Source organism: Castanea sativa, chromosome 3 (assembly GCF_040712315.1).
Source record: "Castanea sativa cultivar Marrone di Chiusa Pesio chromosome 3, ASM4071231v1".
Lineage (NCBI taxonomy): Eukaryota > Viridiplantae > Streptophyta > Magnoliopsida > Fagales > Fagaceae > Castanea > Castanea sativa.
The window spans coordinates 29,374,727-29,390,463 of NC_134015.1; the positions used below are offsets into that span (position 1 = coordinate 29,374,727).

At 37.9% G+C, this 15,737-nt stretch overlaps 1 protein-coding gene across 2 annotated transcripts in view; it reads right to left on the reverse strand.

Moving 5' to 3' along the window:
- Nucleotides 1-15,737, reverse strand: part of LOC142628005 (ADP-ribosylation factor GTPase-activating protein AGD4-like) — a 62,973-nt gene that overhangs the window by 26,302 nt on the left and 20,934 nt on the right. For both annotated transcript variants that reach the window (XR_012842970.1, XM_075801928.1), the window contains exons 6-7: nucleotides 8,572-8,616; nucleotides 950-1,015 (exon numbers count right to left, since the gene is read on the reverse strand). Coding sequence is in view for 1 of the 2 variants with exons in the window: in XM_075801928.1 (XP_075658043.1) it covers nucleotides 950-1,015; nucleotides 8,572-8,616 (111 nt within the window). In the remaining variant the exon portion in view is untranslated. The remainder of the gene's footprint in view (nucleotides 1-949; nucleotides 1,016-8,571; nucleotides 8,617-15,737) is intronic.

A 15,737-nucleotide genomic window follows, 5' to 3' on the forward strand; every position in this document is an offset into this window, starting at 1 on the left:
GGATCCTAATGTCAAATTGTATGCAGATCAGGGGGAGCTGTTATCTAATCCTGAGAGATATCGTCGTTTGGTTGGTAAACTAAATTATCTCACAATTACTCGCCCAGTTATATCATTTGCAGTTAGTGTTTTGAGCCAGTTTATGAAAGATCCTTGCCTTCCACATTGGGAGGCAGTTATTCGAATTGTGAAGTATCTTAAAGCACATCCAGGCCGTGGTCTTTTGTATAAAACTAATGGTCACCTACGGGTAGAAGCTTACACTGATGCTGATTGGGCTGGATCACCGTCAGATAGAAAATCCACTATTGGGTATTGCACTTTTCTGGGAGGAAATATGATTACTTGGAGAAGCAAGAAACAAACTGTTGCTGCCAGGTCTAGTGCAGAGGCTGAGTATAGAGTCATGGCACACACATCATGTGAGCTAATGTGGATTAAGCATTTACTTGAGGAATTAAGATTCGTTGTGAAGCTGCCTATGACTATGCATTGTGATAATCAAGCAGCAATTTACATTGCCTCCAATCCTGTGTTTCATGAGCGAACCAAGCATATTGAAGTAGATTGTCATATTACTCAAGAGAAAGTAGAAGATGATGTAATTGCTACTCCTTATGTTCCTACAAGAGTCCAGATTGCTGATATGTTTACTAGAGCCTTATGTAAGACTTGTTTGGGTTTATTATGTAACAAGCTAGGATTGTATGATATATACTCTCCAGCTGGAGGGGGAGTGTTATGAGTAATAGGGGCAAAACAGTAATATCATGTACTTTATATATAAATAACATTTTATGTGTTATGGTTGAATGATTAGGAACCCTAAAACACTTTCACAGTCAACTACAGTTAGATATAAAACAGTATGAAATTACCACAGCCAGATGCAAATGCCTGTTCAAAAAAAAATTAATAAGTCACTGATTACATATAATATAGAAAATACCTCTTCTAGTTCTGCAACAATGTCTTCTCTTGTATTTTTCTTCAAAGACACAAACTTTTCTCGTGCCTGGCAATGGAAAACCACAAAATAAAAGAGATATATACAAGAGAGACAACCTTATGTAGCTAGATGATGCTACAAAGATGATGAGTTTGTTTAACAGCAGGATAAATCCTAAGAAGTACTAGGGTAGAAAAGAGAAATCATCCCATATATAAAATATGCCTTCTATCAAAATTTCTCACTTCTCAGATTTTCATTCGTAAATCATAAAGAATACAAATCTCAACTTATATTTAACGATCTTAGACAACTTGAAATCCTCTTTTTTGAGAAATTTATTTAAGTGATCTTGCACTCTAGGGTGTAGTGATATGAATTCTCTTGTTGAGTTCATTGATTTTTTGGTTTTTCTTTTCCAATGTTAATGTTTTTACTTGTAATTCTTTTGGAGAAATTTGAGTATAAATCCTGTGTACATAAAGCTTATTCCTTTTGCAACAAAAAATATTATTTACCAAAAAAAATTTCCTAGTCAATAATTCTTAGTTTCAAGAACACGCAATCAAAAGTCAGATAAGAATGACGAAATCCATAATGGAAAGATAATATGAGGAGGTAGAATCCCCATCTACTCATATAAAGTGCTTAAAGTGTGCTTCTAAGCTCTAAGAATGCTCCATTGTATAAAACGTTCATTAATTGTGTGCCACCAATAAGAACTAGGCCAGGCATAAAAGAGAAGCTCTAGACTTGTTTACTGATAATACTGCCAAACCTCTCATGCCAATTAAAAAGTACCTCAAAAAGCCCCAAATGGGAATAGGTACAGTATTACAACTCCTGAGCTACTAAAAGAATGTAAGAAGATTTGGTTCACTAACTCTATCATGTTCTCTAGCTAAGCAACATACACATGGCAAGCTTTCAGAGTCCCTCTTTATAGTGATCCAGGATTTTGATAGGTAAGAATAATTTTATTATAAAAAAAATGAATTCATGTAAAAAGCACATAAATAGGCCTAAAGAATTACAACAAGAAAGAATTATATACAAAAAGGTAAGGACCGAACAACTCAATGGATTTCCTCTTCATAAAGCTCCATGCTTGAGACCACTAACACAAGGAATCAAAGGTTGCTAACAACTAAACCCCCGTGCTTTCCACATATTCAAAAGTGCATTAATTGTGTTCCCTCCATATTATCATCAAACATAATGGAACAAGGTTCCAAATATCCGACAAATGCTTACCAACCCAACTCCTCCATCCAAACATAAGTTCAATGACCTTAACCAGAAAAACCCACTAAATCCCAAAGGATCTAAAATCAAAGCTCCACAACTCAAAAGCAGCACTGAAGTGTATCAAAAAATGGTCCACCATCTACCCACTACATCATCACATGCAAAACCAACTCACTATCAAAATGTTATGATCCTAGTGTCCCACATAGGTTATGACAAATGGTGAACAAAGTTTCAAAGGATGTCAAGGATGTTTTAAAGAAGGTCAAGGCCTTGGTTGAATCTAAAAAGGCCATGAAAGAAGAGCTCTCAAGATTGCAAGAGGATCTTGAGAACATGACAGAAGAGGAGTTACAATCTCTTAATTTAGTGGGACTCAAAGAACAAATCAGGTTCCAAGAACCTACTTATGTTATTGTGAGATGGGACGTTGATTTTAGTGTCAAAGTGGATGATGATATCCCTGTACACATTGCCATTAAAGTTCAGCCCAAAGAACCAACAAAGAAGGTGATGATGATCCAAGATTCCACAATGCATGAAGTTGTTGCTGTTGGCGTGGATATGAGCGATCCAATGGCATTTGACTGTGGCCAAACTCATGCTTCAACAAATGGGGCTGCTCATGTAATCAAGAATGAAGGCATGAAATTAACAGCCATGCACACTGGTGGCAATGAAATTAAATTTGAACTAGATGATTCTTTTCCTGGTGGCGGTGTTGGGATAAATGATGGCTTCCATAACCAAGCTGATCATAATTTTTATAAGGACTTGGGTGTGAGTTGGGATCTTCAAGGTTGTGAAGATATAGAAATTGCTCTCAAGAAACTCTCTCTATCCTCAATATCGTCTTCATGGAAACTTGATCAATTGGATCCATTTACTACATTATTTGCGGTTTGTGGACAATAATCTCCTTACCCACGTGAGTTGCATGGGTGGTCATTTGTTTGGAAGTTTATGGTCAAAGGCTTGTTATTTGATAGAAAGGTAGGCCACGTCATGAAGATTTCTTGGTGCTCCTTTGCTAATCTAGTTAATGATGGGACCTACTTGCACAAGTCATGGGTTGTGACAAAGTGCTTGGAAGTAGTTGGTGTGTTCAATGTTCAATGTTCAAGATGCTTTGAAGTATTGGGTTAGTGGCCAGTTTCCCCTCATGAAGGTGTCATTTCACAACAACACCTTGTGGGCAAGGTGTTTTCAAGGGAGGGAAACGTTAGGTATATGAGATAATTATTGTAATCCCTTTAGTTATGCAGTAAGTTAGTTGAGATTAGGATAAATTAATTAGGATTTGAGCACATATAACTCATTTAACACATGGATTAATTCATAGAGCACATGTTGAATTAACTAGCCAATTATTTTGAGCCATGTAGGCCAATGAGATTAGAGCTAATCTACTTTAAATACATAATTGTAATCATGGTTTTAAAAACCGGTACAGTGAAAGAACCGGTTTTCTGGTCGGACCAAGGTCTAACCGATGGTCGAACTGATGATGTCATAAATAATTTATTTATTATTTATTTAAATTATATAAATAATTTATAATTTTTTAATTTTATATATATATATATTAACAAGTGTGTGTAAAAGTAATAAAGTCACTCTCAGACTCAGTCATCTCTCCCTACTCTCCCCGCAATGCGTTCTCGATACCAAAGTTTCCCTTCCACAAACCAAACGGTCCAAACCTCTAGCCTCCAATCCACTCCCAGGCGCCACTCATCACCGGCCACTGATCCACTCATCGGCGCCACTCATCACCGATTGCATCTCCACCGCCGTCAGCACCACCCACTGATTCACCTCCCTGAGTTTTTGTTTTTTTTTCTTTTTTCTTTTTTCCTTCCGTTATCCTCCATGGTCGTCGGACCCACTGTTTCTTGGCCACCTCCACCGTCGTTGATTCATTCTTTTAATCTCATTTTTGGATTTTTTTTTTTTTTCCTTTATTGCTGCGTGGCTTTATCGATTTGGGTTTTTGGATGGTTTATGGGTCATGGGTGCCTGGGTTTGTGGGTTGTGGTGGATGGTTGTGATGTTTTGTGGGTCTTGGTGGTGGCTGAGTTGTGGGTTTTGGGAGGGTAGTTGAAATGGTTTGTGGGTAGAGGTCGTGCCGCTGCGCGTGAGGTGTGTGCCGCTGTGCGTGAGGCAGAGAGAATAGAGTGAGGTAGAGAGTAGAGACTAAAGAGAGCTTGAGTTGAGTTGAGCAGCCTTGAGAGATTGAGGTGAGTGAGAGAGTGAGGCAGATGAGAAAAGGTGTGAATCGTGAGGTGAGAGTGAGATGGCTGATGAGAAGAGTGAGTCAGTGAGGACTTTAGATTAGTTTTGAGGAGCAGAAAAAACGACGTAGTTTTGAGGAACAAAAAATTTAAAAACGACGCAGTTTAGTTTGAGGAGCAAAACCGGTTTGACCGCACCGGTTTTTGGTTCTCAGGTTGAACCGGCCGGTTTTTACTATTTACCGGTTTTTAGACTGTTTCCGGTTTTATACCATAACTGGACAGAATTAAAGGCCGGTTCCCGGTTAAATCGGTCGGACCGGCCGGGCCGATCCGGTCCGGTTTTTAAAACTATGATTGTAATTAAACATTAGATATCATTGAAGAATAAACCAATTGATTACTTAGTGCATCTCCTCTCTCTCCCTCTCTCTCTCTCTCTTTTAATATTTCTCTATAGAGGGTGACTACCTCGAATTAAATCAATTACCCTACAATTCTCATACATTCCCCTACAATTCCTATCCATCCTCATTAGGAACCACTCCTAACATTTGGTATCAGAGCCAACCACCACATCGAGTAATCGGATGTAGCTAATTGAGTATGGGATTAAATGAGTTGCAGCTTTGTGGTCGGGTCTGGAAGGGGGCGACCTAGAGGCTAGATTAAAATGGCTTACTAAGTCATAGAATAACTTATAGGCGAATGGAACGGCCCAAAAAAAAAAAAGGCCTACCATCGAATCAATGTCGATAGAGAGTCACCGTGGACATCAACTGGGGAGCGTGGTGGTATGGTATGATCCTAGTGCCTCACATGAATTAAGTGCAAGCTTAACCATGTGTTTATAAGCTCTTTGACACCCTTCCCTTGCAAGCTGGTTTTCAAGGGTGAGTTCTGCACATGAGTTTCTAACTATGAAGCACAGGTGCATTTCCAGGTTCAGGTTCGGGTGCAGCTACGAGACTCAGCAATTTTTGAAAAAATAGGGTGCCGGTGCGGTGGGGTGGGGTGCGGCGATTAAAAAATTATAAAAAAAATTTTATTTATATATTTTATATATTGCTAAGCATGCTTTTATATAATAATAATAATAATAATAATAATAATAATAATAATAATAATAATAATAATAATAATAGAAAACTCATATAATAATAATAATAATAATAATAATAATAATAATAATAATAATTTTTTTTTATATAGGTAATCAGAAGCTTTTATAAATGATAGAGAAAAAAAAAAGACATACAAGAAGTTCATGATGATTAACAACAAGAAATAAGCTATCAGGAAACTAAGTTAAGGGAGGACAAAAACTCAGAGAGAGAAGAACAATTAGTAAAACCCCAACAACGAGACCACTCCAAAAGACTATGCTGGCATAAAAGCTTTAACTCAACCAACGTCTTCTCTTTATCCTCAAAGGATCGACGATTTCGTTCCAACCACACAATCCACATTAAACACCCTGGAACCAAGTTCCATATGTCCGACTTATGCTTCCCATGCCACTGATGCCAGCAAGATATCAAACCCGCCACCGAACCTGGCATAACCCAAAGAATACCAAAGGCCTGGAGCAAACAAGTCCATAGGGAATGGGTAACAGGGCAATGAAGAAGAAGGTGGTTAACCGACTCCCCATCCCTGCAATACATACAACACCTATTAGCCAAATAGCGTTCCTTAAGCATAAGGTTATCCAAAGTGAGGATTCGACCATGAGCAGCAGACCACAGAAGGAACGCCACGCGTTTAGGGATCTTTGGTTTCCAAACCCCCTTCCAAGGAAGCTAAGAATTCGAAGCACCCCGAATCGCAAGGTAGTAAGACCGAGTGTCAAACTTACCATCTCCTTTAAGCCACTAGTAAAGGGTATCTCTCCTGCTACCCTGAGGAATACAAGTTTGGATAAGACGAAGAAGAGAATACGAAGCAGCTAACTCCCGATCTTCAAAAGCTCTATAAAACTTTAAATTCCATGCTCTAACAGTACCCCCCCTTTGGAATCCACAAAATCTTAGAGATACAGGCATCCTTGACCGCTGAACACACATAGAGCTCAAGATAGAGAACTTTTAGAGTAGCGTCACCAATCCACCTGTCATGCCAAAAGCAGATACGAGTGCCTTCCCCTACTACAAAAGACAGATGCTTAGAAAAGCTCTCCCAACTTTCATTAATGCTTCTCCATAGGCCACACCCATAAGACCTCCTACAAACATTAGTCCTCCACCCCCCCTTGACCCTCGCCATATTTTGAGGAGATAACACGACGCCATAGGTGGGTAATTTCATGGCCATATCTCCACAGCCACTTCCCTAATAAAGCCTGATTAAACGGCACCACCTTTCTTATCCCCAAACCACCCATCTCAACGGGTAAACACACATTATCCCATGCCACCAAAGGATATTTGAAGCCCTCCTCAGAAGACCCCCAAAGGAAATTCCTCTGAATACTTTCCAATCTAGTCGTCACTGCTTTAGGAATAGTAAAGAGATAAAAAAAAAATATGTCGGGAGACTTGAGACAGTACTCTTTAGTAGCATGAGCCTACCACCCTTAGATAAATAGAGACGCTTCCACCTCTATTTATCTAAGGGTGGTAGGCTCATGTTTTTGACACTTGAATTATTGACAAAAGTATTAAAATAGATGAGGCTTCCCATAAATAAATAATAAAAAAAGATGTGGCTTAGTGGCTGACGTATTTGGTCAACCCAAAAACAAAATAAAGGATATATGTGGCAAGTATTAAAATAGGTGTAGCTTCCCATTAAAAAAAAAAAAAAAGAGGGGAAGATGTGATTCAGTGGCTCACGTGTTTGGTCAAAGAGGCACAAAAAAAAAAAAAAAAAAACCAATGTTCTAAATACCGTTTCGGAACCCGTTTCAATTTGTCAATTGGAGCCGAATATTTCGGTACCGGTTTAATACTGGTCTATTTCGGTATGCCATTTTGAATTATTGCTATTTTTTATATATTGTAGGTTATTCATCAAAACCCATATAAATTTTTAAGAATTTTATAATTATAAGTTCATATTCCAACTACTATGTCAAACTTATCAAGCCCAAATCCCAAATATCACTCAATAATAATAAATAATAAATAATTATTTTTTAGATTATAACAAGAGTAATGATAAAATAAAAATTAAAAGAAGAAAAAAAATTGAAAATGGTGAGACATAGGTTAGCCACATGAAGTGGGGTGGCTTAGAAGTCAACACAAATGACTAAAGACTGAAACTTTCAGCTTTCCAATAAGTGACTCACGTGTGGAGGGCTCACAAAACTAAAAGAAATTAAAGTGTTAACTATTAAACAATAAATCAATACAAGGCAATGAAGGCAGACTACACGCAAAGGACTGAAAAAGAAGAAGAGAAGAAGCAGAGAACACAAAAACGCTGAAGAAGAAGCAAAATAACGAAGAAGCTACCAGCTGTGAGGAGGTGGGTTCCTTCAAGAAACCAACGACGTGTTGGTGACTGCTGCCACGGGATGGGATCATTTCATTCAGCAAAAATCGTTTAAAACGTAAAAAAGGTATGTTTTTTTAGTACCAATATTCGGCCGATACGATCCGAATCAGCCCGGTTCAGCGTGAATCAGCGCGTGTCGGAGCCAAATCGGCGCGCGCCGGAGCCAAATCGGCGTGAGTTGGTGCAAATCCGGAAATAAAAAAAAAAAAAAAAAAAAAATTTCCAACGCGGCACCGACAAGCGGGCAGCGGCGTCGCCCACCGCACCCCGTGTCGGTGCTTCATAGGTTTCTAACACAAATATCCCCTCTTGATAAAATTGTCACTTGTGAGAATCTTTATATTGATCTAGGATGGCATGAGGGAACAGGGAAGTTAGGGAATGATAGATGCAGTGCAATTAAAGAAAGAAATATAGGAATTTGGTAAAGATATACAAAAGCAGTTTCTTGATATTCCCTCAATGCCTCAAAAGATCTTGAAAGCTCCTCAAGCCGATAGTAGAAGGAAACTCCTTGAAAATATAAAAATAAACTAAACATATATTTTCTAAGTACAAGCTCGAAACTCAAGCATCTCATAAACTAGGGGGGAATATATAACAGATTCATACAAGAAGCTTTAGTAGGATATTCATTACCTGATCATAAGCATGTACAGCTTTGTCAAAACGTCGACGGGACTCCTGCAAAGTAAAGAGGTAAGCATAGGAAAAAATAATTGAGAAGAACTTTCAAGAACCTTATTTCAATGCCCACGCTAATTTCTAGTAAACAAAACCAAAATAGAAAAGTTCAGTTCTTCACTTATGTTAGATTAAATGATTAAATTCACCATTTTCTACAACTAACAACCAATCAAACAAATAAGTATGAAAAACAATTTAAGGTTGAGGACAGTCTGTTCATAGCACTAAAAGCTTCTAAACCCAAATCAACCACTGGTGACCAGAATAGAACCCAAAACCCCTGCTTCCTAGCAAGAACTTGAAGCTTCCTTGTTTCCTGCCAGTCAATGACCAGCATCAAACTTGAAACCTTCATTTTTTTTTTTTTTTTATAGGTAATAAGACTTATTGAATGAAATGAACAACGTGTTCACGATGATGAACACTCTGAACTTGAAACCTTCATTTCCGAACAAAAATCTGATACTCCCTCGTTTCTTGGTAAGAGCACAAAGCTCCCTTTTTTTTCTTTTTTTCTTTTTTTTTTTTTTTTTTGATAGGTAAGAAAAAATATTATTGAAAATGGAGTAACAGAAAAAATACACCAGGGTTCACGATAGTGAAGAAAGAGTAAAAAGAAATCAAAAAGTAACAAAAGTCACTAAGCTATTCTAAGAGACAAAAGAAAATTCATAAGTGCAGAACAATCCGAAATACCCCAACACCGAGACCATCAAAGAGGGTCCATTGGCATAAATCTAACAACTGAACCAAAGATTTTCCAATATTCTCAAAAGAACGTCGATTCCATTCAGTCTAAATAGTCCACATTAAACAGCTTGGAACCAAATTCCAAATATCAGAATTATGTTTTCCAAACCAATGATACCAACAAAATAATAAGTCTGCAACTAAACCTGGCATGACCCAATCAATCCCAAACAATTGAAGCATATACATCCACAAAGAATGAACTACCAAACAAAAAATCAAAAGGTGATTCCTCATTACAACAGCACATACAACAACAATTCGCCAAAGGGCGACCATGAAGCATAAAGTTATCCAAAGTTAGAATCTAGCCATGAGCCGTTGTTCACATAAAGAATGCCACCCTTTTAAGAACCTTTACTTTCCAAATGCCCTTCCAAGGGAAAGTAGAAAGAGTTACATTTCGAATCTCATGATAGAAAGACCGAATGTCAAACTTCCCACTTCCATTGAGATGCCAACAAAGTCTATCACAACCTCCACCCCTAGGAATCTGAGTTTGGATGAAGTGAAGAAAGGAGTAGGAAGCCGCTAACTCCCAATTGAATTCCCTATAAAATTTTAAACTCCACACGCTATCGTTATCACCAACTGAAGGACTTAACACTTCAAAAATACAAGCTCCCATTGTTCCAACAACTAATATCAACCTAATAGGCCAATATTGTTGCTACTTGGTTGAAACAACACCAATTCAAAGAGATAATGGTCGTTACTTTGTTCTCACCTTGTCGCTGTTAAGACATACTAGCACCTCTTTACCGCAACTTGTTGCTCATCTATTTCAAATTTACGGGTTGGGCTATTTATGGGTTGCCTGAAACAATTCTCTCTTGCTTGTCTTAGCTGCTTTTCTATTTAATTTGATGGTGTTATCCATTTATCCTAGTAGACAATGGCTCTATATATTGGTTTCCTTTGTTTCTTGATTTGGTTGATTGGATTATGGAATTGCAAGGTGATAATAATAATGCTTGTCTAGTTTGTTATTTGTTATAATGGACCCAAAGAAAGATTTGGACTCAAATTACTAATTGTCCTTAAAAGCTTAAACTATTAGAATATGGTGAATTTAATCATTTAACCAATATTCTAACACTCCCCTCACATATGGGCCTAGACTCTACCTTAACAAATGGATCAGAGGAAGTATTGAACTAATGAAGCTAAAAATCCTTTTGCCGCATTGCCTGATGTGGTGTATTTGAAGAGAAAGGAATGCTAGATGCTTTGAGGAATATGAGTAGTCATTGTTAGAGATTAAGTCTTTTTTCTTGCATACTCTCCTTGTTTGGAGTGTGGCTTTATCGCATTTTTCATGTGTTTCCCTTCCCTCTTTACTTGATCATTGTAATTTTGATTCTTGATTTTTGCCCCCACAATACATCCCCAATGTACTTGGATTGGCTAGTTTTTTCTTAATAAAAATTTTTTCATTACCTATCAAAAAAAAAATACTTTTGTGGAATGTTCAGGGGCTTGCTTGAATGACAAGGATAAACGTCAGAGAATGAGGAATTTGCTAAGAAGTTGGAGGGTGGATGTTGTTTGTTTGCAAGAAACAAAAGTGAAGAACATGTCCCAAGGGATGGCCCAAATTATTCGGCCTAACCAATTTGCTGATTGGGTTTTTCCTTAGACTCAGCAGGATCCTCCGGGGGTATTCTTATTCCTTGGGACACGAGTGGTGGAAATGATAGAGGAAGCAGTGGGGAGGCACTCTGTTCCCTGTAAATTTAAGTGTATCTCAGATGGTTTTATTTGGGCTTTTTCAGGGGTGTATGGTCCTCGAATGGAAGGTGACAAAAGGTGTTTGTGGGAGGAGTTGGCTGGTGTGATTCATTGGTGGGGAATTCCATGGTGTTTAGGAGGGGAACCTGATCAGATTTCCTACCGAAATGGTGGGTTCATCTAGATCTACCACTGCAATGGGAAATTTCAATGAGTTTATAGCTGATATGGGATTGATGGATTTACCTTTGGAGGGTGGCTCCTTCACCTGGTCTATCTCTACTACTCCTAAGAATGTCTAGAATTGACAGATTTCTGGTCTGTCCAGTTTGGGAAGAACACTTTAGTAACCTGCACCAGAAACTCATGCCTCGAACGTTATCAGACCATTTTCCAGTCTTGCTAGACATTAATGGCATCACTGGAGGAAGAGGATCCTATAAATTATGTGGCTCCGATCAGAAGGATTCAGGGAATTGGTGGACAATTGGTGGAGGCAGTATAATATTCAGGGGTTCCCTAGTTTTATCTTGGCTCAAAAGCTGAAAATTTTGAAGATTATTCTGTGTATTTGGAATAAAGAGGTTTTTGGGGGACGTGCAAGTGAAAAAAAAAAAATATATATATATATATATATATCTTTTTGCGGGAGATTACACTTCTAGATAGTTTGCAGGAGGTGAGAAATTTAACAGGGAAATTGTTAGGAGGGAAGCAGTCAAAGCTGATTTAGAAACCACTTTTCTTTTGCAGGAGATTAGTTGGCAACAGAAATCACAGGCTGTGTACATTAAGGGAGGTGACAGGAATACAAAAAAATTTCACAGATTGGCTAATTCACACAGGAGGTACAATTTCCTTGGTATAGTCTTCAGGTGGGGGATAGCATTTCAGTTGACCAAGAGGAGATTTGGAATAGTTTTGAGCAGTTCTCTTTAGTGACTTATTCCAGGAACCTCAATCTTGGAGTCCCAAACTAGATGGAGCTATGTTTGACATGTTGGAAGAGGAAGAAGCTAGAGGCACAGAAAAAGAGGTATTTCAAGCTCTAAACTCTATTGATAGTGAAAAGGCTCCAGGTCCTGAAGGCTTAGCAATAGATTTTTTTCAGAAATGTTGGAATGTGGTGAAGGGTGATATTATGAGGTTTTCACAATTTTCACCATTGAGAAATGTTTGAGAGAAGTCTCAATGCCACATTCATCTCTCTTATTCCAAAAAAAAAGTGGGGGCTGTGGAGTAAAAGGATTTCAGGACTATTAGCCTCATCAGAAGTGTATAAAAAATTTTGGCTAAAGTTCTTGCGAATAGGTTGAAGAAGGTGCTAGATAAACTAATATCCAACACTTGGAATGCTTTTGTGAGCAGTAGACAAATCTTAGATTCAGTGTTAATCGCAATAAGTGCATGGAGAGTCGACTTCAATTTGGAGTTCCAGGAATTATGTGCAAATTGGATCTGGAGAAGGCTAATGACCACGTTATTTGGGAGTTCCTTCAGTATTTATTTCAGAAATGTGGCTTTGGAGAGAAATGGAGGCACTGGATCCAATTTTGTATTTCTACAGTGTAATTTTCTATCATTATTAATGGTACTCCTAGAGGCTTCTTTTCCAGTACTGGAGGGTTAAGACAAGGTGATCCCCTTTCACTAATGTTGTTTGTATTGGTAATGGAGGCATTTAGTAGATTGATGTTAAAAGCAAAGGAGGGAGGTTATATAGATGGTTTCTCAGTCTCTACATCTAGTGGGGACTCTATGTCTATCTCCCATTTGTTATTTGCAGATGATACAGTGGTCTTTTGCAATGCCAATATTGATCAAATGTGCCATCTCAAATGCATTTTGTTGTGTTTTGAGGCTATTTCTGGCCTTCGTATTAATCTGGCCAAGTCTGAGATGGTAAATATAGGAACAGTTGCTAATATAGAGAGTATGGCTGGTATTCTGGGTTGCAGAATTTCCTCTCTTCCTATGAAGTATCTGGGTCTGCCCTTAGGTGCTCCTTACAAATCCTGTAGTATATGGAATGCCATTATTGAGAAAATGGAGAAATTAGTGGGTTGGAAGAAATTATATCTTTCAAAGGGTATTAATTTGACTTTGATAAAAAGTACACTATCAAATCTCCCTACATATTTTTTATCCCTTTTTTTTATACCAGCCAATGTTGCTAAGAAGTTAAGAGAAGATTAAATGGGATTTTTTGTGGGGAAGTATTCATGGAGAGCACAAATTCCACTTGGCTGGTTGGTCTACCGTGTGTAAGCCAATACAACAAGGGGATTAGGCATCAAAAAACTGTCACGTTTCAATTGTGCTTGTTAAAACACCGATTGTCCCAAAAGTTTAAACTATTAAGATATGGTAAATTTAATCATTTAACCAATACTTCTAACACTCCCTCTCACGTGTGGGCCGAAACTACCTTTTAATAGGTGAGGCCTAACACGTGGGAATTTAAATGAGAGATAGCATGGAGAAACAAGGATCGAACTTAGGATCTAATGCTCTAGTACCATGTTAAACTACCGATTATCCCAAAAGCTTAAGCTATTGGGATATGGTAAATTTAATCATTTAACCAATACTTCTAACAGTGCTTTATTGGGTAAATGGTTATGGAGATATGGTTTGGAACCAGAGTCTCTGTGGAGGGAAGTCATTGGTAGCAAATATGGTTCTGATATATGTCAGCGGTACTCCAAAGAGGTGCGAGGGACTTATGGGGTGGGACTTTGGCAATATATTAGAAAGGGCTAGGATCAGTTTGCTTCACACATCCGATACAAGGTAGGGCTGTAGGGGATGTTTCCCTAGTGTTGTTTTGGAAGAATCATTGGGATGGCAATAGTTCACTTCAAGATAGATATCCGGAGCTGTTTAAATTTTCTAGAGATAAAGGTGCTCGAGTCTCTGACTGTATGGAATGGGTACATGGCAAGGCACACTGGATTATTCGAGATGTTTTAGATTGGGAGTTGGAGGCTATAGCTCAGTTTTTGGATGATCTGTATGCTACACAGGTTTGTTTGTGTGATGGTGATAAGCTGGTTTGGCTCCCTTCCCCAAAAAAGGGTTCCAAATCAACAGTTATTACACAATGATCAATACTAGAGCAGTGTGCCTTGCCATGTAAGCTGGTTTAGCCTCCTTTTCTTTTCTTTTCTTTTCTTTTTTCAAATCCCTTTTTTTGATAAGTAATAATATTTATTGATATATATATATATATATATATATATATATATATATATATATATATATATATATAAGGGGGACACCCTAGTACACAGGAACTATATAGTGTTCAAAAAAATCAAGTACAAAAATTACATAAATCAAGAAATTCAAGAAAGAAAGAGAATGATTGGTTCCGCAAAGTTGCCAGCCAATCTACTAAGGTTCTAAAGAAAAATAACTTGAGGTTTGATATGGATCTCTCATTATCTTCAAAAAACCTACCATTTCTTTCCCTCCAAATACACCACATTAGACAATGGGGAACAATTATCCATATATGATCATATGCTCTGATACCATGATAAATTATCGGGTATCCTAAAAGTTTAAACTGTTAAGATATGGTGAATATAATAATTTAGCCAATATTCTAACAATTTTATCTTGAATTGTTTCCAAAGACCTCAATCAAATTTAATAACAACTATTCCTCATGGCCAAAGTCAATAGAAGTCTTCTTGTTGAGTAAAAAGAAATTCCAACACTTGATGTCAAATCCAACCCCAACCCCCCCCCCCCTCTTCTTCCCCCAACATAGGACTCCAAACCCCCATTCCTCCCCAAATTTGGACACAATCACATGCTGACACAATCACATGTTGCCATAATCGTGAGTCCTCTACCCCAAATCTCCATAACCACATTCCCAACAAGGTTTTATTAAAGGTGGTAAGCTTCCTTATACCCAATCCTTCTTTGGCCATGGAGTACAAATAGTGTCCCACCCCACCAAATGGTTCCTATAGTCTTCCCCCTACACAAGAAACTCCACTGTAGCTCCTCCATTCTATTCGCCACACTAGTTGGAATAGTGAATAAAGATAAATAATAAGTGGGCAAACTTGAAAAAATGCTTTTCAATAAAGTCAACAGACCACCCTTCGAGAGATATAATTTCTTCCACCCCGCCAACCTTCTTTCAAGCTTCTCCAAGATTGGATTCCACATAGTTATCGACTTATAAGGAGCTCCAAAAGACATACCAAGATAAGACATTGGCAAACTTCCCACCTTACAACCCAAAATATCTGCCAAGGCATTAATATTATCAACTTCCCCTACAAGAACCATATCACTATAACATTAACCCTCAACCCCATTATTACCTCAAAGCAAATCAACAACCACTTAATGTAACTAATCTGCTCAAAAGAAGCATCACAAAAAATAAAGGTATCATCCAAAAACAGAAAATGTGACCGACATAACCCATCACCTCCTACACTAGCTGCCCTAAAGCCCATGATGAGACCAGCACCCTTCGTTTTCCTTAACATCCTAATTAAAACATCCATCATCAAAAGAAAAGCCACAGGGGATAAAGGATCCCCTATCTCAAACCCCTTGAACTACTAAAAAAGCCTTTTATGGGATCCATTAATGAAATTTGAAAAATG